Here is a 21,943-nt window from a genome sequence, read left to right as displayed (position 1 = left end):
ATAGTAGTACATTATGCTTATTTGGAATTTTTGATAACTTTTGAAGTAAATGGAATGTCAATGTTTTTTATTTTTCATAAATTTAATTATGCAAAGTGTCATCTACATGTATAGAATACACCAAAGTCATCTTCATTGTTTTATGTCAAATTTGATAGTGTGACCCCCTTTCCACAGCATGTTTCGTATACACTCGACAAAAGATGACCCCCTAAGTTTGTATTATTTCAACAAATTTGAATAAATTCTTCTCCAACTAGATTTATTTTTAGTATTGTTTATTTTGTGATTTGTTTAAGAAAAATATTTTATTTCATATTAAACCGAAACAAATTTGCTAAAAAATGCAAAGGCAGTTTAGAGCAGTGTTCAAAAAAAGGGACATGGGACACAGCTTTTGGCAGTTCAGCAAACAGCAACTTTGAAAATGTAGGGACAGAATTGTAGGGATGTACTAAAAAACAAAATTGACCATGTTGTGTGCACGGCCGTTTCAAAGTCTTGTTTGGCGTTTGTAGGATGCTTAGTATGTGCGAGTCAAAATGAAAATATTTTGACTCGCTTCTATTTCGAATAATTCATGTGTTTACACGGTCACCCTAGACTGCATAAAGTTAGACATGTCACAAGATCAAAGAAGAGTAATAAGAGGGGACCAGTTGCTCTTTGACTTCTTGTCTGGAACTCTCTACCACTTAATCTTAGATGTTGTCTTTGTACCAAACACTCAAATCTCTTCTCAAAACTTATCTTATGTCACAGGTTTTCAAGGACTAATTTTTTTGTATCTGTTTTTCTTTGTTTTGTTTTGTTTGTTGTTGGTTTTTCTGCGCCTTGAACACCCAGCAGGGTGGGTACGTGCGCATTACAAGTCTCATTATTATTATTATTATTATTTTAATTTTTTTGTGGATTACCAAACTTGAGTGGATTGGCCACAGGACCTGTTAAAATGTGCCAGTTTTAGGGTGTAGTTGATTAGCTGCCCCAGTGCTAATCGTACGATCACTCGCCCTCTCGTGGTGACGTCATGCACCTCGGGCCAGCCCCAAGTGACCCGTTCCACAAGCAGGGCACTTGGGGCTGACCCGGGTGAGCCTCTGGAATGACATCAAAGCTATTTGAAAGTACCGGGGGCAGACCGGGGTCGACCTGTGCAAGCTAATCAAACGCACCCATAGTGAACCAATTCCAGGAGATTTTGAGCGAAAAAGGCATGCTGGGGGAAAATGGCACGGCGTGATCGATCACCCCTAGGAATGAGGTTCGAGGAACGGATTTTTGAATGGTTAAAAATGGTCAATCACGCAGGAGGACAAAGAACACATCAAGCAATCGTAACAGGTTATTTTCTCTTGTTAAAACTAATGTAAATTTATTCTGGAAAATTAGTATCTCTGATTACACATGTCGCAACCATAAAATTTACAGCCAAAAAAAAAAAGAATTATACACCACATTCATCAATACTGTGTAATTTACAAAGCTTTACAGCCAAAATACAAACGTTAAATTTGTCAGTCAAAAGTAGACAAGCAAATCCAGTGCTCGAAAGATTGCAAAAAGTACAAGTTTTGCACTGGAAATCTACTGAAAAATTCTCTACAAACACCGATAGTTTATTTTAAAAAGAAATTTAATACATAAATAGGGAAATAAATTATAAAAACAAACTGCTTAAGCACAGTTCAGGTATTCGAAGGATTTGAGGAAAATGTGGTTCAAAGTTCCTGTTGGAAAGGTGGTAGGGGTAACCTCTTAAATGGAAGATACACTCTTCAAGAACGCTCTACTTTTTACTTCATCAACTTGAGGTCTTTAAAAGCCTCGTCTCTGTATTTACACCAGTCACAATGTTTGTTATTGCACAAGAGTGTCCAGAACCCAATTTCATAAAGCATGTAAGCACAAAAACTTGCTAAGCATAGACTAGTATTGCTTAGCAGAAAAAGGTTAGCAGCCAAAACTACATGAAGTTTACATTGTTGTGGCTAGTGCCCCACTAATTTTTTTCCAAGCAAACAAATTTGTCGAGCAGTATTTTCTGCTAAACAGCTTTATGAAATTGGGCCGCTCTTGCTTACGGTAAGCATATTTCACAGGTGAGCAGAGAATTTTTGCCTGCTTACTCCATGTTACTTGTTATTATTCGCCAACACAGCTAGAGCAGAAATTTGGGGCTTTTACAATAGGTGGAGAACGGTGAAAAGGGCTAAAGCGCTTTGGGAAATCAAAACCCGACAGGACACAAAGGCTATGATGTGAAACTCCATTCATCTGGGCTTTTTTAAAGAAAATTTCACTTCACATCTTCTGCTGTGTTAAGAAGCTACTTTCTGAGTTCCTAAGCCTTGTCCTCATTATTCTCGTACTTTCTCCGAGCCTGTACTCAACACTCACCCTTTACAAATAATTGGTAAACTCAACTCTGATTCTGGGTTGAAGTCTGTCGCAACTAGCAGTCAGAGACAAGTTTTTTTCCGAGCTTGTGGTAGTGTTAGTGTAAACTTGGAAAGGAAGCAAAAGTACTGAAGAAACTACTTCAAACCATTGAATTATATAAAATTGCATTTCACATGTACAGATTTAAAAAAGAATTTGTGATTAATGGAAGAAGATAACTGAGGTAAATGTACTTATATGATGACTCTTGAAACGTTCTTCATTTGTCTGTCCAGTGCTAATGATAGTGGTTTGGATTAAGTTAAGTTGGGATGAGGACTAGTCAAGATTTATAATAGTTTGGACAAGCCTTCTGAGAGCCAAAAGGTGGGATTAAAGCCCGACTGCAAGAATCTACAGCGACTGATCCATATATTCACCTATAAATATTGGCTTGAAATTGCCAGATAAATTACATACTAATTGAAATTGATATCAGAGATTTGTTTAAAGCTTCAGTTGAATTCCCCAATTAATAAAAAATTAACATACCAATTATTTTATACAGTATATCCGTATATACATACGCAAACACACATCACCATTGCAATAGTAAACAGTGTAATTCCTACCTACATTCAGAAAAAAAAAAATGCAAACCCACGCCAGATCACAAAATGATTTGGCCCAAACAAAACAATTCAAAATCTCTAAATAACTCATTTAAACACAGATATATTTTTAACCTAATGATGTTCGGTTGTTAATTCTGGTGTATATTAGATCTCCACACTATAAGATTAAAAATACATACATGTTGTTTACCCTAATCAACAACACACCCTTTGTTTACACTTCCAGGCATTGTTTACCAATTATTTGTATAGTCATTAATACATGAATCAAAAAATATTTACAGAAACAAACAGACTGTTTGTCTTTGAATTGTTGTCTGAACAAGTTTATATAAGGGTATGTTTTATCAACTGTTCTTGTTTTTTTTAACAATTTACTCCCGTTTTGAGTTGAGAGTGAAATTATTTTAAGTCGACCGCTTCTTTGGGGGAAACCGCCTCCCCAGGGCCAACCAAAGAGGGCGCTCTGTATTTTAAGTCACCCATATTGTTTATGGTTGCGCTCGTTTAGCTTCCCTGGGTTGACCCGGTGTGTGGCGGGGTTTTTTTCCAGAACGAACGTGGGTTATTATCTGCACACGTTGGTCCTGGAAAAAAAACGCCCCACACACCGGGGTCGACCCAAGGAAGCTAAACGAACGCATCCATAGTGTTGTTTGGGTTTCAGAGCGTTTAGGGACATGTTTGATTTCTATGTGTTATGCGCTATATAAGAATGGTTAATTATTATTATTTATTATTTCATGAGCAAGATTGAATGTGGTTATTTTGATAAGGCACAAATGAATTGGTCTCACGTTATAGCCAAAATTCAAATGAATAAATCTCTTCTCTCGACCCAATTCACCTTAATTCATCACTACTTGAAAATGTTGGTTGTGCCATTTTGGGAAGTAAAGTTTTAAATGGTATACCAGATTTTCCACCCATCAACAAAGCTGTATACTTGAACCCGAAACCGCATAACAAGATGGCTTCGTACAAACATTTCTGTGTAAAAATTGCGAAGATTTCAAATTAAAAACAAACATGTACTTTGAAAAAATACCGCACACCAGTTGCAAAGTACATTATTAAAAGTTGAAATTTGTCTGTAATGTTCCCAAACATTCTTTTGTTTCAATAGACAAGTGTGCTAGTCTCGCACATATTCAAAATTCCGGGACCAAGTTGGTCCCAACCATATGGTGTTTTACGAGGTGCATTTCTTCAAACTCTTTAATTTATGGCTGTACAAATTAGTTATATCGTACGAGGTCGGAAAGTAACCTTATGCCATGAAATATATGAGAGTAAAGTAAATTTAACAAATCAACGAAGGAAGAAGACTCAACCTCTGTTTCTAGTTACCTTTGCCCAACTGACCCAGCTGTTTACCAAACTCATAGAATGACCACCCAAAATCAGGTTTAATTGCCTTTTTTTTTTCTTTTTTTTTAATAACGCCTAGTCCTAGGTTTAAATTGTGTTTCAATGGTTACTAGAACATAATATTTTCATTCTAAAAAAAAGTTGAAACTGAATCTATGATAAAGTGGTGTGGGTATTTTTAATTTCAAGAATTTTGAAGTACCGGTAATGTATAATTTAAAAAGAAGACTCAAAGTGTATAGGAAAATACTGTCTTCGATCCAGTTATTTTTATCTAATTTTTCGATACGTGCGAGACTTGCACAGTTATAACAGGAAAAATATTACAATAAAAGTAGTTTGCCAGTCCGACAACAATAATATATCAAAAAAGTACTATTGCCTTTACATTACTCATGAGGCCACGGGATCAACTGCAGCTGAGGCTTGGGTTGCATTGCTCACCGTCTCCGTATAGGGTGGAGGTTCCGGCATGGGCGTGGCAGTGGGATTGGAGGGCGTGGCAGTGGGGTTGGAGGGCGTGGCAGTAGTAGCAGGGTAAGGATACCCAGTGGTAGGGGGGTATGCAGCGTTGGGTGAGGTTGGTGGGTAGGCTGCGTTGGGAGCGCCTTGAGGGTAGGCTGGGTTAGGTGCAGCTGGGGGGTAGGCAGGGTTGGGCGAGGTTGGGGGGTACGCTGGGTTGGCTTGTGGGTAGGGTGTGGCTCCATTGATTGGCATCACTGGTGGCTGGCCATAGGGTTCTGTCTTTGGGTACATGTAGGGTTTGTTCACCGCCTGTAAAGCAAAAAAGACAGACAATACTTATTAATATAAACTATCCTGCATTTCTAGGAAATTCAAAGCCATGACCCTCTACTCCGAGGGAAGATCATCTTCTGTAGAATGCAGAATTAACCCTCTCACTGTCTGACCATTAATTCTCATCCACTGTAATTGGAATGATGGATAACCTTTGCCAGCCTGTAATACGATATGGTGGATGCATCTACACAGTGCACAGTCAACCCTCCTACTGTCTGACCAATCAACCTCATCCACTGTGATTGGAATGATGGATAACCTATGCCAGCTTGCAATAAGGTGGGTGCATCTACACAGTGCACAGTCAACCCTCCTACTGTCTGACCAATCAACCTCATCCACTGTGATTGGAATGATGGATAACCTATGCCAGCTTGCAATAAGGTGGGTGCATCTACACAGTGCACAGTCAACCCTCCTACTGTCTGACCAATCAATCTCATCCACTGTGATTGGAATGATGGATAACCTATGCCAACTTGCAATAACGTGGATCCACAGTGCACAGTGCACAGTGCACAGTCAATCCTCCTACATGTACTATCTGATCAATTCAATATCATTCCACCCACAACCTTTGCATTTCTAGAGCCGATGTCTTACCACTAAACCTTCGAACTAGCCCGGTGGCTAGAGGCAAATGGAATCCTAGGTGTTAGCAATGATTTTACAGATGTAAGTTTTGCATCGGGATAATACAAAATATTGTTTTTGTTTTTTGTTGCTGTGTTTTGAGGTTGGTTTTTTTTTTTGTGGGGGTTCATCTCTCTCCAGAAAATCTTAAGCCACAGGGTTGAATAAATTTAAATCAAGAAAAAACCTGACTAATCAGGGAAGACATGACAACTTAAAAGGAAGAAAACACAACAAAAAAGATCTTCACCTCATCATATGTAGGAGGACCTTGGTAGTAACTCTGAGGGCCAGTTGAGATCGGCTGAGCGGGGTAAGCCCCCGTGGGTACAGTGCCCCCTCGTGGGGGTGGAATAATGGTGCCTGGTCCGGCAATGATGGTGCTGCGGTTGCCGTTCATGTATGCCTGGCGGCGACGGTAGAAACCACACCCTCCACAGCATGTCATCAAGATGAAGAAAACGATGAACCTGTTGGGGTGGGAAAAAAATATTAAAAATCGTAAAATTAAACGAGCTTCTTTGATTGAGATTTGAACGAGGGATTAAGTGCCCTCCCTGCCGTCACAGTTGACGCCCATCAACAATTGGCGCAGTACCCCTTTAGTGATCATTCATTTAACACCAAAATACCGCTGATATGGTTTGATTATTATAAGTAAAAAAAAAATTTCCCGCAAGGGAAATTGACTGGGTAAAGTTTAAATGTTTTTTGGGGTTGAACGGAGAAAAATAACTAGAGTACTGAAAATAATATGAAACAGAAAGTTTGGTTGTGATAACTTTTGGAATTGTTTTTACTTGTTAACATAGGGAAGATGGGTCAACTTCATATCTGGACACGACCTACTTTGATCGCTTTGTGTATTCAACAGCTTGTGGTCACTATGGACTCTTAGGGGTGAACACCATAGAAATTAGAACCCGGAAAACGCTGAGCTCGGCTGCCCTCTGTGTTGTCTGTGGACTCGGCGTACCGATACCGTATATGACCGTATATATACCGCATACCGTATATGACCGTATATATACCGCGTACCGATACGCGTGTATGACAAAATGGTCATTGCGCGACACGCGTGTATGGCAACCTGGGCATCACGTGACCGCATGTATGGCAAAATGGAATCGCACATAGACCGTTTTAACTGTTTTCATTGGTCAATGGGACGTCTATTGTATGGCAAATTTACAGGCGTAAAAAAAATGGCATACGCGCGTCCATAAAAATGGTCTTACAATGACACCGCACAAACAATGACACACTCGGCGTTCTTTGGGTTCTATTTCTATGGTTAACACATCAACGGACCATAACTCAGTGCAGCAGATGATATTCAAGTTTTAAAAAAACGAAAGTGCTTAATAATATTTGAAGTTTTATATAGCGCACGTATCTACCAAACAAGGTACTCAAGGCGCTGAGTATTACAAACTTTCAGAAAGATAGGTTTAGCATATCAATAAATAGTTAATGCCCTGCTTTTTGGACCCTTGGAAGTCTCTCACCCGTGGGCTAATATAATTATTTCATTAATGTCACGAGTCACGTTCTTACCAGAAATACCAGATGTTCCAGAAGCCATAGCTGTAGTATCCCCCGTCATAGTTAGCGCAGCATAACGATCCACAGCAGTATTGGTCGTAGTCACAGCTAGTGAAAACAAAAAACACACACACACAAACACAGATGAGACGATTTATACTAATCTTTGCATCAGAGGTAATAGACCTTTATCATGGTGCAGCCATCTTGACTTTTTCCCATTGATATCATTGTTATCAAAACGAGGGTAGAGGGAAAAAACAAAGTATGGTTCCTATTTGCACAATGATTATTAGCGTTCACTGCTATTATTTGATACGAGGAACGTGACCAAGATGGAGGCAGCATGATAAAGGTCTATAGATCTTTATCACGGTGTGGCCATCTTGATTTTACTCCATTCAAACTCATGGAAACAAGGAACACCAAGATAGTTACAGCTTGATAAAGGTCTATTTGAGTGTAATTTAGTTTTTACCATTTGCATCGATATTAAACACTATTACTCAAAACTTTCCTGAGTTCTGTGACAAAAAGCAAATCACTCGGTTGGGACTCAATACCAGGTCCAGTAAACAGTAAAAAATTATGAGACGGCTTCTTCAAAACATGAAAATGATGTCTCGCCTGGTATTACTGTACAGAGGCCATGAAGGCAATGTTGCCCATTGTCTTTGCCTTGATGCCCCTCCAGATGTTTCCCATAGACTTTTGAGATTGTCAAATGTTCATGTAAGTGGCCATTGCAAAAAAAAGTGGCCTTGCCCTCTCAAAGATGTAATGTGGCATTTTCAGAGATGCTCACTTGCTGGGTTTGCCCTTAAAGGCACTGGACACTATTGGTAATTGTCAAAGACTAGCCTTCACAGTTGGTGTATCTCAACATATGCATAAAATAACTAACCTGTGAAAATTTGAGCTCAATCGGTCATCAAAGTTGCGAGATAACAATGAAAGAAGAAAACACCCTAGTCACACAAAGTTGTGTGCGTTTAGATGGTTGATTTCGAGACCTCAAGTTCTAAACTTGAGGTCTCGAAATCAAATTCGTGGAAAATTACTTCTATCTCGAAAACTACTCCACTTCAGAGGGAGCCGTTTCTCACAATGTTTTATACTACCAACCTCTCCCCATTACTCTTTACCAAGTGAGGTTTAATGCTAATAATTATTTTGAGTAATTACCAATAGTGTCCACTGCCTTTAACTTGATCAATGACTGGCCATTTTAAGATTGTCTATTTGCGGGTCCATCAACTTTTACACTATTGTACTCCCTTTAGGGGTAGTTTTTTTATTTATTATAATTAAATTTACTTGAGACTTGAAGCCATTGAACAATCAGTGGTTTGTGTAGCAGTGTATTAGTATTATAAATGTACCGTGTATTTCTGGTACGTACAAGAGTTATCAGTGACAAAAATGCATTTTCATTGAAATTTTATTGTTACAATACTGCGCAGATGACAGGGAAATAAATTACTATAAAAGCTGGGGGGTTTTTCATTGCGTTTTTAAAGGTTGTTATATTGTTTAATGCCAAAACTCAAAATTTAATGTTTGTGTTTGAAATAGCACTTGAAATAAATTTTTCTGTGACATTGCAGATTATGAGTGTCAAGGTAGGTAGGAGTTTAACAAATAGATTACCTGGTACCACACATGAGTAAATTGACTCTTTCAACGGTTCCCATTTATGGCCTCCTGGCTGGTCAAGGAAACGTACCATTGTGATAAATATATAAAGGCTCCTACCGATTCGTGAGAATTTCTATGCAAGAGGTAAAGGTATATTTTTTGGAAGTGCAAAATTCCAGCCCGCAATTTGTATACATTACATGCAATTTGTATTTAATGACTATTACAATTGTACATTTCGAGTAGTCCAATATGTACGTAAAGACACTGGACACCTTTGGTAGTTGCCATGAAGACCAGACAGTCTTCACAGTTGGTGTATCTCAACACATGCATAAAATTACAAACCTGTGAAAATTTGAGCACAAGCTCAATTAACGAAAGAAAAAAACACCCTTGTCACACGTACATGTAGTTGCTTTCAGATACTTGATTTTGAGATCTCAAATTCTAAGCCTGAGGTCTCGAAATCAAACTTGTGGAAAATTACTTCTTTCTCGGAAACTACATTACATGTACTTCAGAGGGAGCCGTTCCTCACAATGTTTTACACCATCAACCTCTCCCCATTACTCGCTACCAAGAAAGGTTCTATGCTAATAATTATTTTTGAGTAATTACCAACAGTGTCCACTGCCTTTGATGATAATTACAATTGTACATTCAAGTAGTCCAATATGTACTTAAGCACCATCTCAACAAATTTGGTAACAACTTGCAAATTTTTTTCATGACTTGCAATCGATGTTAATAAATCAACTCTTCAAACAGTTTATGTACTTTACACCAGACAAGTAGGGAAAGTCTTATCTACATTAAACTGGGACACGGTTTTTGCAATTTATTGTTATAACTCAACTCAACGTCACAATGCAATGTTATACTAGTGTTTGTATTTTGATACACAAGCACCCATGCACAACCCGTAAACATGATTGAGAAATTGCCCTTCAAGACTAGAGCTGTATGCTCCACGCCCCCAGACTGCGCATTGTGCTGGATTCGGCACTGTGTCTGCGAGGCTTCCTAATCTTTATTTACTATAAATATATCATGCATGGCAATGATCAGACGACAAAAACAGGGTCCTGGATGGAAATTGTTTCATTGAATGCACGAACATAAAAATACAGTCAGATTACAACGCACAGTTCGGATGCGTTCTGTTCTAATAGGCCTACAGTACTAAACTAGAGATTGAGAGTTTGTGAACAAACTCAAGGTGTTCGGTTTCCGGGAGTAAAAGCCTGGATTAAAAAACAAGTAGTTACACCTTGCTTTGTTCTCAAGATTTGTAATAAATTATTCAAATTGCAAAAACTGTCAAAACAACATGATTACTCTAGTAAAAAATGTTTGGTGACGTCGTCGGTAATATTTGTTTTAAACCAGACCTTTGCCAGACTTGTATGCTGTGATGGTAAAGCATCAAAGGATGTAATTGTTTATTCCTCCATGATTTCAACCTATAAGGCAATAAACAACGCCCTTTCAAATCATTTCACAGTCACTTCCGGTTTAAACAGGTCAAAAGGTCAACGAAATTTCACCAACATATCCATTTCTGTAAAGTACGTAAAGCCTTTTCATATGATGTATAGATTGTCAAAATAGCTTATGTAGTTTAGAAAATAATTTATGAACTTAGGAAATATTGACTACTGTAGAAAAGATTGTAATGGGCATGTATGTTTTAACCGCCTTGATTGAAGACTGTTCTTCATAAAGCTTTTTCGCGCTCTATGGATAATCACTGGAGCGTGACTCTGCTGCACCGCTAATACACTACACGTTGTGTGTATGCCTACGTGCAATGTTTAATGCACATACCAATGGGGATTTACGTTCTGTTCTTTAGACGTGAATTTTGAAATTTTCAACCTCTTTTTTGAGCCAGAAGACAACACCGAAATGGGGTCATGTCTGTGGGGCGTTTACGGAGTTTTCAATAACGATTCCGATGATGTTTCGATTGTAAGAATCCCTCATGTAGATCAAAAGTTATGATTTTTTGAATTAATAAACTTTGAATATTCATAACTCAAGAATTGATGACGTCATCATGACGTAACTCACACGGTTTCTTCTCCTAATAAATATCTAACTATGTGTTAAGTTTCAAGTTCATACGATGTTTGAAAAGATGTTTTTGTAGGGGGACAAGGGACGTACAGAAGAAGAAGAAGAAGAAGAAGAAGAAGAAGAAGAAGTATCAATAAAAAAAAAAAAACGAACAAAAATAAGAGGTGTTCCGGGCTGTTGGCCCGAACACCTAATAAAAGCAATGTACATGAACATGTACACCACATGCACGAAGCATGGAAAACACATTCTGTACAATATGCACACAAATCGAGATCAATCTAGGAAGGAAAAAAAAAAAGACATTTTGTTTAGGACTATCTCTGTATATTACAGTTGGGATGACAACATGAAACCCCAAATATTTTGTATGCGACTTTTGCCACCAACACGGTCACAATCAGCAGGTGCCTGGATATAACAAGTTTGGATCGTGTTTAGCATAATATAATATGTTGAAAACCGACCCAATCACTTTCTTTTTTAGAGTGCAATTTGCAATTAGGTTGATTAGAGCATTGTAATATCAGAATGTCAACATGTTTCAGTCTCCTGCAGATGACTATATGAGCAAGCTAGTCGAAACATTGAGAAGTCATGAAGTTTTTGGGAAAAATAAGTGAAAATCACTTAAAGTGTCTATACCATGGAGCAATAAACATTTACACTCCCTTTAAAGACACTGGACACTATTGGTTATTGTCAAAGACCAGTCTACTCACTTGGTGTATCTCAACATGCAGAAAATAACAAACCTGTGAAAATTTGAACTCAATTGGTCGTCGGAGGTGCGAGATCAGTAGAAGAAAAAAAACACCCTTGTCACACGAAGTTGTGTGCTTTCAGATGCTTGAATTTGAGACCTCAAATTCTAAACTTGAGGTCTCAAAATCAAATTCGTGGAAATTACTTCTTTCTCGAAAACTACTCCACTTCAAAGGTAGCCAATTCTCACAATGTTTCATACTACCAACCTCTCCCCATTACTCTTTACCAAGTAAGGTTTCATGCTAATTATTATTTTGAGTAATTACCAATAGTGTCCACTGCCTTTAAGGGATGTCATTGTTATCGCAGTTGTGAAATTTCAGCAGTATAGCAGAGTCATGTTTTTGTCATGGTTTGATTGCGTTGTATTCAACCATGGAGGAAGGACTCTTTCGTAAACAAACTGAAAGCTCTATGGGTTTAAACAAGGATGTACACAGCACCTAATATCCTTGGTTGACCACTAAGGCCACAAGTACAACTAGTAGCTCTACATGAAGTTTCCCAACTCTTTTCCACAGCAATACTAGCCTCTTTACAATGCTCTTTACGCAAGCACCGGCCCGCTGCTATGATTTCACGAACTGCATAGATACTATATGGCACGGCACATAACAGTACTTGATATCGTGGGGTCGAAGCATGGCTTGTCCAGGTTGTTGTACCTCATACAAAGAGGCTGCAAAGATCCGGCCTTGTTGTAACCTCGTTGATACCTCGAAAAGCCATGATTCGACCCCACGGTATCAAGTACTGTTATCCGTGCAGTATACTATCTATGCAGTTTGTGAGTTCCAAGTGGGTCGGTGCTTGCGTAAAGAGCCTTGGACAAGTTTAAACTTCTTGGGACTTGTAATAAATAATGTCTAAAGTGGTCCAGCTGGATAAGTTGTTGCTTTCAGAAGATGTAAACCACTGCAAGCAAAGAGCATTCCTATGGCTACAAACTCAAACCCAATACCAGACCCGATGCTTCCAAAGGCAACAGAGGCAATCACCTCCACTGCCCCAGGTTAATGCCTTGGTGCCCCTTGAAATATACCAATAGAAATTTATATTTTCCTCAAAGAGGGCTAACCCCTATGCTCTACGAAAAGCATATTGGGTTCTACACAACACACAGGACTACGGCTTAATATCGCATCTGAAGGACCTAGCAATCATTTGTGTCTTGCTCAAGGACCGGAGGACACAAGGGACACGACCAGGACTTGAACCCACACTGTATGCTGATCAAAAAGACCAGAGCTTGAGTTTTGTGTTCTTATCCGCTCGGCCACAATACGCCAAAGGTGAAATTGCCTCAATGCCATTGCCTTTTCAAGAACTAAGCATCAGAGCCACAATGTAAGTTTTTTTAACACTCGGTGACTAGTGAAATGACACGCCAACTCAACCTGAAAGGTAAACCATGGTGTAGGAAATGCCATTAGGCCTTAAGAGTGTGTGTAAATAAAATGCTGACAAAACCCCATTAGACGTTTTCTGTGAACCGTGACAATTGATTTGCACAACACATCCAAGAGTCCAGCATTGGAAAAGACAACAACGGAAAATTTGACATACACTGGCTGTACGCAATGTTCTTACATTGTAGCTTGCATCATCATACATGTATAATTAAAGGCACAATTCCAACACATTGTACATGTACCTCCAATAATTCTATCTTGATTTTGGGACAGACTGAGAACAGGCTATGGCCTGAGAACTTTGAACCATGAAAATTTCTCCATAAACCCTTCAAGGGAGTATTGGATTTTGCGATCCAATCATTATTCCGTCCGTTTCATCAAAACGAAAACCGCCAATTCAACCTCCGGTACCGATGACTGTGAGTGTGACTCATGATTGATATATTCTTGCCACGGGTGTCCCAACATTGTTCTGGCTGTCTGACTGTGGAGCCCTTTGTAGAATTCCGATAGAAATTAATATTTTCCTCATTAGAGTTCCATTTTTCCCTAAACCGAGGAAACACTGTGCAATGACCCAAATAGAGAACAGAATATGAAAGGCCAGAAACTCAGTGGTTGGTTTTTTACATCGTTGGGGAAGACACCAAAGAACAATGTATGCTGGATATAAAATATTTTCCAAGGCAAATTCTTTTTCGTTCTTGAAACTCATTAGTAAAACAGCATACATTGCGAATGAAGACGCACGTACTATGCCTACACAGCAGTGTATGTAGTTTCTTCAGTACATTAAGGGAAGATGGGTGTGGATTTATATTATACAATGATGTACTTAATGTTTTGTGTGTTGTATACTCGCAGTCTGTATTTCATGATAAAAGGGATGTGTCGGCAGTTTCTGTGATCACAATAACGCTCCAAGAGCGCGTATGTGCCATGTAATAAAATCCAACAATACGCTATGATAGGCCTTTGACACCCTCAAGGCATCCCAAAGTTGAAAGCATTCATCATGTTTGTATATGTACAGGTATGCAGAGTGTTTGTTTGAAATTATATAAGACCTATTTTACATACATTGATCCATTATGCAACGGTTTGCAAGGTACTGTGGTAGTACAACCCATACATGTAGAGAAAAGACCAGAGAAACTTTATGTGCAGTCAACCATGCCAGACATCACCAGTGGTAACCCCTTCTCTTAGCGACAGATGTCTGTACTGGGCTCTTTAAGGTGCTTTTCATAACACATGTGAACGTCAGCTTTATATCCCATGCAAAGGATGAACCAAAAATGGAAGTGTCCTGCTTTATAGGCAAAAGGGTCGAGACTCAGGGACTCGAACCCACAGTCGGCTGATCAGAACCACCAGAGCTCAAGTCCTGGCGGAGTCCAGAGTGCTTGACAGCCCTATTTACCTCTTGTACAGCCACCCTAAACTCATCTAAAGAATTTCTAGGATTCCGAGCATGCAGTGATCCAAAACACAAGACAAGAGGGGGGTCACGTCCATGCCCCATATTCAGCACAAAGACACAACAACAGGCCTGATGCCTGCAGAAAGTGATGAATATATAGTAATACAAAAGAATCCTACACTTTGTGGTAAAAGCATGAAACTTGGAACACATGTACGACAATAACATCAGGCATGGAATTACACACACCCATGGAGGCCATTGCCTCCGTTGCCCCTGGTCTTGGCCCTGGTGCCCTTCAAAAGTTTCCCATTAACTTTAAGATTTTTCCTATGGAAGTGCCCTTTGCAAAATGAAAATGGCCTTGCTCTTCTCAACATATTCAAAGATGAAATTCGAGGCCTGTGACATGTCAAAGAGTAAGGACAGTAAACCCAAACATGGAATTTTAGACGTCCAGTAGGGCAGTAGTGCCATCTCCGACTTGGCCTTCGAACTATTTCCAAACCCATGTACTTCCTACGCTTCCATGAATTTGGCAATGCGATATCATACATTCAAATTGTACTTTGTAACTTTAGATGCAATAAAGATATTGTGATTCATACCACTTGAGACTTGATCCGGATATATGACCCCAAAGATCCTGAATGGTTTCAACATTAACAAGAATTCCAACCAAAGCAAAGTTGGGTGGTTTCAGCCAGTGGGAAACAATTTACGTCTTACGAAACAAATAACTTGCTACATTCAGTAAATCAATTTGTTTCTACCTTTTTCTCTGTTTTGTTCACTGTTGATGTGATTCAAACCTTTTTTTCCTATCTGTCCAATGTGTTTGTGGTTGCATTATTATTAAGTGCTATTCACACGAAAGCAATTTAACCGGGGTCCCTAGCTAAATTTTAGCATGGCTGTAAAATGTACCTATGTTTGACAAGATTTTGCAAGAGAACTTGGATCAGTAGATTTTGTTTGTGTCCTTTCATATGAGATACATTTTGTAACAGGGGTGATCGATCTCGCTGTGCTATTTTGGCCCATGTATACGAGGAAGCATACTACTACTACTACTACGCGCATGAATGCATATCCAAAAACTGTCTCAGTCATAAAAATGCAACACACATAACAGACAGGAGCTCAAGGACATCGAAAAACGGATAAGTTTTACAGAGTTTCTTACTTTGTTACGCCTTTTAACCAAAAAGGCATATGAATAAGAATAAAACAGTGACTCATTCTTAAATTGCTGTTTAAAACCTTACAGGGTTGTGGCGGTGTGATAAAGGCCCCAAGGCCCTCACCTTCACACAGCAACAACCCTGCTGGTTTTAAACGGCCGTTTAAGAACTTGTCACTACCCTTTTATTCCTTTATTCATGCTGAATCTACATGTATTCAAGATTCCTTAACTCTGCAAATTGTATCCCTTCCTTTTCACAGAAAAAGAAACCCAAAACAGTTTCACATTGGCACGAGGGACAAATTCTTGCACAACACTACCAACAAATCCTAATCTTTGTCCTTCCTGAAGAATGGTCAAGCTACAGTTTGCCTTTTCCTCATGTTTATCATAATATCACGTTATCCATCTAGTATGGGTTAAGCTGTTTACTCAGTCAACCCTAAGTTTGGAAATGTTGGGGACAAATACAGATGATGACCCCCTAGTGCAACTTAACGCCCTTTGTTGATTTAGGTGTGATCATGTGACAAAGGTTCACTTTCATGAAAGCAGATTAGAGTCAAAACTGTTAAAGGGATGATTTGATCATGACGAGTGTGAACAATTCCTGAAGAATGGCTTGCAGACGAAGGCCTGGGTTCCCCCCTATATGAATTCTAGACCCAATTGTTACAATCAGGGCCGAGTCGTTTCTGACAAAAAAAAGTGCAAAACTGGGATCCAGATCTGATGAGGTACATTGAAATGAGTGCATTTCCACCTTTTGGTAACCCCTGGAGTTATAGATTCCAATAAGCTTTAAGACAGTGTCCTCGTAAATAGAGAATCAAAGAGCAGGGGTCGATTTCACAAAGAGTTAAGACTAGTCTTATATCGAGTTAGGACAAGTTACTCATCCTAACTTACACATGTAGGACTTGCAATACATTTTATATATCTCCTACCTAGGACATGTAGGACCCGAGGGTCCTAAGTTAGGACTAGTTCCAACTCTTTGTGAAATCGACCACTGGACTTATTTTCTTTAAGAAAAATACTCAAAGTTTAGTTCACAAGGCAGACTTTAAGGAGTCTAAATTCAGATAAAAGTCTGAAATTTCTCATCTGTACAATTCGAGAAGATAATAGATTCTGTTGTGCCTCTGCCATCACCAGATACTCAACTAAGGTTCTGACACAATGTGGACTATTTCATCTCTCTTCCAATCCATGATTTTACTTCTATCAAGCATATTATTAAAAGGCCTCAAACAATATTTCTGTTTTTTTCAAATCCTTTTGATTAGAAGAGACTGGTTACTGGTTTTCGGTGACAGGTTTCTTGAATATGACTTCCTTTCATTGGGATTTGAAATTGTTCAAGTTTGAACTTCATAATCAGTAAGTTTTTAACAATTATGTTGTACAATAGGGGTGCATTTTGGCGACCCCAACCAAAGCCCAACCAGCTCAACAAGTCGGTTACCCTTTGGTCTGAACAGCATCGTCACCGCGCTCAACCGAACATGCGAAAACCCTCAACCGATTATAACCAATGTTTCTGGTTTGGGTCGCCAAAATGCCCTCCTTGTCTGAATTGGATGTTAGCATGAGATTGATGGTGAATAAATATTTATAGTGTATTATGCCTTCATCAGTAGACTTAAAATTCTATTATACTTACTAAACGTTATCTGTATTTGGGCACAGCTCTGCATTAACCTGGAAATAAAAAAGACCAGACATCAAAAAGAAAGAAAGATTAAATCCCGAGTTCTCACTTATGGTTTATTGACAGGGAATCACATCTCATTACACATGATGACGTGCTGTTCATCATGCAGTATCTCATTAACTTATGAAATCTTTGACTCTTTGACAGCAGGCGACCGTCGGCGTCTGCAGCATGGTGATCTTCACGATTTTGTTTTCTTACCAATTCTGTAATGATCCTCTATGCGACCAGCATGTGACCAGTCCGACAAATGTAGGAATGGAATGCTGATTTACAGACGGTTATAATTAATCCAAACAAAAGTCTACACAGTTATTGAAAGTATTACTCGTCTATACACTGATACTAGGCTGTTTCAGTGAAATTTAATGCAGATGATTTTTTCTCTGACAAGATGTGGTCTGTTAAGGTGTATTCTTAGGAGTAAAAATCAATTTAAAATTTTGAAATCGGATGTTTGGTTGCAGAGATACACCGTTTTTAATGAGCGTGGATCGTGAAAAAAACGTACCTGTGTTCAAGTTCAATTGTTATGTTTTTCTTCATATCGACCACGGCCAAGTTTAATGCACAGCCTATGGCAATAGAGGGCGCACAATAGGCGAGCGCCCTTTATCAATGGGGAGGTTTACAAACTGTGCTTTGAGGTGCTAGTATGATTTTTTATGAACGGCAAAAAGTGATATTTTGTGAATCAAACTGAGGAGCGGCATCGTGGGGGAAATTGTTAACTATAAAAATTAAATATGTGTTAAGTTTTGCAGGTGTTTGTGTGAATATTCTTTATTAATTATGTCAACAAATAGCATTATTAAATTAACCAGAATGGAATAAAATACAAAGAGTTTATGACTGGTGTTTTCTTTAATTTAAGATCAGTTGATCCTTTGATTTAAAATTGTAGCATTAACACAGTAAAAATTTAGAACAATCTTTAAAAAACTTGAGGATGAAGGCATTGGTATACATCGATTATTTTTGTTATACTTACAAAGACAATTTCTAAAAACTAGTGGCTATACAATCAATTTTTTGTTCTACTTTCGTTTCAATTAGTACAGGCCTTTAAAAATATATAATAATACTAGTTTCTTTTGTCTCAAGATGAGCAGTCTGTTATTATCAATTCAGAACGTAGAAATTATCAAAAAGAAGATCGGGCAGCTTTCCCCCAGCCAAGACGAAACATTATTAGAGCCCCAGCCTATCAAACTTATTGTAACACACGCCCTCTTGTGGTGGCACATCACGGAAACACGAAGATGTACGACGTACATGGACAATCGTGCTTATTTAGGACAAGTTTGCAAGAAATGGTCGAACAAAACCTTTCGGAGGGAGAAGAGACATAATCAAATTACACCAAATTTTCACAAGTTAAACTTAAAAGTATGGGAATTAGCACTGACAAAGTCGCATTCAATTTTGATGATTTTCTCTGGAAGAAATCTTGATTCAAAAAATGGAAAACGCCGACAAAAATAGGTTTTTATGGTAAAAGCTATGCCACTAGCTGTACGATGTGCGGAATTTTATCGGCTACACGATGATGTAATCGTTATCTCATTTAGTGTAAACATGTGCTCCTGCATCTCAAAAAAAACGTCTTCGGGCTTCTTCGGCACTTTCCGAAGATTTCCGAAATCCGTTGTCCACGGGGTTCATAGGTGACGTCATGCACAAACGAATGGGCGCTGCACGCGAGGCCAAGCCTCTGTTTTTTGTCGTTGCTCTCTATTTTTTACAATATCTCAGAAACTATTCATCCGATTTCGAATATTTTTGAAATGTAAGCACAAGGAGAGAATGCTCTTGCCTGCTGTCAAGTCTCATAGTTGTGAGTTGTACAAATGTGAATTATGATTTAATATGTTTCGTTCTTTTTTTTCGGGGCTGTGTGTGTGTGCGTTTTGGTACACGTGAAATCAACTTGATGAAACTGCCTACTGATACAAACATACAAACATTAAAAAAAAACAAGTGTACGTGTTGCAACACCATAGGCGGATAACTTTCCGTATGGCGCCACCACTTTTTCACTCATTTTTACAAAAAGGGATATATCAATCAGGTAAATTAGATACTATATTATTTTATTTCGAATGAAAAAGTGGTGGCGCCATACGGAAACTTTTCCCCATAGGCTTGCCATATATTGTGTTGAGTTGAGGGTTAAACATTTTGAGCAATATTAAAAATCTGTCTAGCATAATGGCAGTGGAAGTTCCGATAGTAAATACATGAAATAGCTAGCATGGCCATGATGGACTGATGGCTATCTAGTTTAGTGAGTTGAGTTTCAATTTAACCAGACCATGGAGGTAGGAGGATTAGACCATGGAGGTAGGATTAGACAGAGTTTGTCTCAGACACAGTCAAAATTAGAAAAGAAACTGAAAGAACCAAAGAAATGCTTACCTGTGTTACGAATATAAAAAGAAACGAAAATAAGACACTCCAGGCATTATCTCTACCCATGTTTTGTTGTAAAAAAATTCCTCCGAAAATCCTCGATGTCAATAAAAGGCGTGCAGATGAACTGAGTTTGAAGGCAGTAGTGATTTAACAGTTTTTTTGCGCGTTCCAAACTGCACGAGCACACAACAACAGTGTTAGTCATTCAATGCTGATCCTTGGACACTTTGTACACAAAACATCATGGCAATGCAATAACACTTCCATACACGCAAAGTGATGACGTCACATCTTTTACGCAAGCGCGCAAAAACACGTTGATCTGCCAACTCGGCACCACACGCGGTGACACTTTGCAGTATAATGTACTGAGATACTCGACCTCTATACTCGGCACTTGAGGACGACTTGACCGACGTTCCTCCTGTGCGCAAGTTCTGGTGACGTAAATCGACGCTTTTGGACTATGACTTCATACTCTAAAAAAAAAAAAACGTTCTCTGGGGCGGAAGTATTGCTTCCAACAGATAGGCACATTTTCTGCACGTCACACAATGAAAGGTCCAACTTTCAACTTTCATGCTGACTACCATACCAAACCCATGATTAAACTTTGACCACCAATGTCTAAAAAAGAATTGTCATTGCACTCGAAACTTCTGTTGGCATGGTTTCCTCAGTTGTTGGGGTTTATATCACAGGGGGTAGTGGAAGAGGGACTGGGATGGGTATTGTGATATGGGGAATTATATATCTAGAATAGATGGTTCTCCTACTTAGTTTTTTAGAAGTAATGGGGGGGGATAAAGATCACGCTAAATATTCTCTAAAAACTATAGTGGGCGCCGCGCCATGGGAAACGCCCTTGTGATTTTGTAGCTAACAGGATGTATGTGCAACCATAGAGGAAGGACAGCAACGACTGTATACGAGTGAAAAGCACTTGTTTCGGTCTATCAAAGAACCGTTTCCCCGCTCTCTATTTTTGTTCTGATCACCAATATTAGGTAAAAATGCACTTTGTATAATAAAGACGTTTACAAACACATGCGAACGCCTTGCTCGCAGCACAATTCAAATAGAGGGCGGTATTTTGAATGGCAACTCCAAGTCCACGTGGTGCGATGATTACACGATCGTCACGTCGGGCTATACAAGGAAAGTCTGTCTGTCCTCCATATTTCCTTAATCCCACAGTTACTTCGAATAATTTTGGGGGGTTATGCAAATTGTGCAAAACAATCTATCCGAACCTAGGGGCTCAGTCAGCACCCTCTTTTTAATTAAATTTTCAAAAGAATATTGGCTTTATTAGTTCATTCTCCCTTTCAAGGCACTCCAAGGTTCAGCCCAACTCTAAATTCAAAACCTGTGGACTCCCCGTACTACAAGACCAGGAGTGGATTTCACAAAGAGAAAATCGACCCCTGGTCTTTCACAAGCAACATGCTCCTTTTTCCCCGGTCTCGTCTAGCCAGCTACGGGGACAGGGTTTTTTTCCATTACAACACACAGGCTCTGGAATTCACTCCCTAAAAACCTCAGAGAAATACATAACATCTCCACCTTTCAGCAGCAAAGACACCTGTTCACACTTGCTTTCCCTAACACTTGAGAATTCCCTCTTTTCCATCTTGACTGGCGCCTTTGAATGGTTTTATACCAGATTTAGTGCGCCTTTATAAATGCTGTGTAATTATTATTGTTATTAAGTTCCCTGATGGGACATTTATTTCGGCTTTACATATTAAACAAAACAAAAAATACAATACAATATATACAACAACAAAATAATACTACTCCATACAAGCTGAACATAATATATGATTGCTTTTCCAAAGAAGAATTCATGTCGGTTCATGCCAACTTCCAATTCCCGTAATAATGAATTGCCAAGAATCATAGTTCATTAAAAATCTGGACAGCTGACGA

General features: G+C 38.8%; 1 protein-coding gene across 1 annotated transcript; it reads right to left on the bottom strand.

The window, feature by feature from the left end:
- Positions 1–1,345: 1,345 nt before the first annotated feature.
- LOC139949292 (uncharacterized) lies at positions 1,346–20,267 on the bottom strand. The gene is made up of 5 exons (XM_071947704.1): positions 20,015–20,267; positions 17,546–17,583; positions 7,380–7,475; positions 6,073–6,292; positions 1,346–5,162 (listed from the first exon to the last, which is right to left on the bottom strand). Exons 1-5 carry the CDS (start codon positions 20,072–20,074, stop codon positions 4,782–4,784), a joined length of 795 nt encoding a protein of 264 aa, XP_071803805.1. The 5' UTR covers positions 20,075–20,267; the 3' UTR covers positions 1,346–4,781.
- Positions 20,268–21,943: the final 1,676 nt, after the last annotated feature.

Source organism: Asterias amurensis, chromosome 16 (genome assembly GCF_032118995.1).
Source record: "Asterias amurensis chromosome 16, ASM3211899v1".
In the NCBI taxonomy this organism is placed as follows: Eukaryota; Metazoa; Echinodermata; class Asteroidea; order Forcipulatida; family Asteriidae; genus Asterias; species Asterias amurensis.
Note: the sequence above shows the minus strand (reverse complement) of the source record. Positions and strands in the feature narration are given on the sequence as shown.

Excerpts from the sequence above, each read along its gene's own strand:
- LOC139949292 (XM_071947704.1), bottom strand. The coding sequence starts at position 20,074 with ATGGGTAGAGATAATGCCTGGAGTGTCTTATTTTCGTTTCTTTTTATA. Across the intron at positions 7,476-17,545 it reads CCAAATACAGATAACGTTTA|CTGTGACTACGACCAATACT; the intron begins GTAAGTATAATA and ends TGTTTTCACTAG. Across the intron at positions 6,293-7,379 it reads TGGAACATCTGGTATTTCTG|GTTCATCGTTTTCTTCATCT; the intron begins GTAAGAACGTGA and ends CCACCCCAACAG.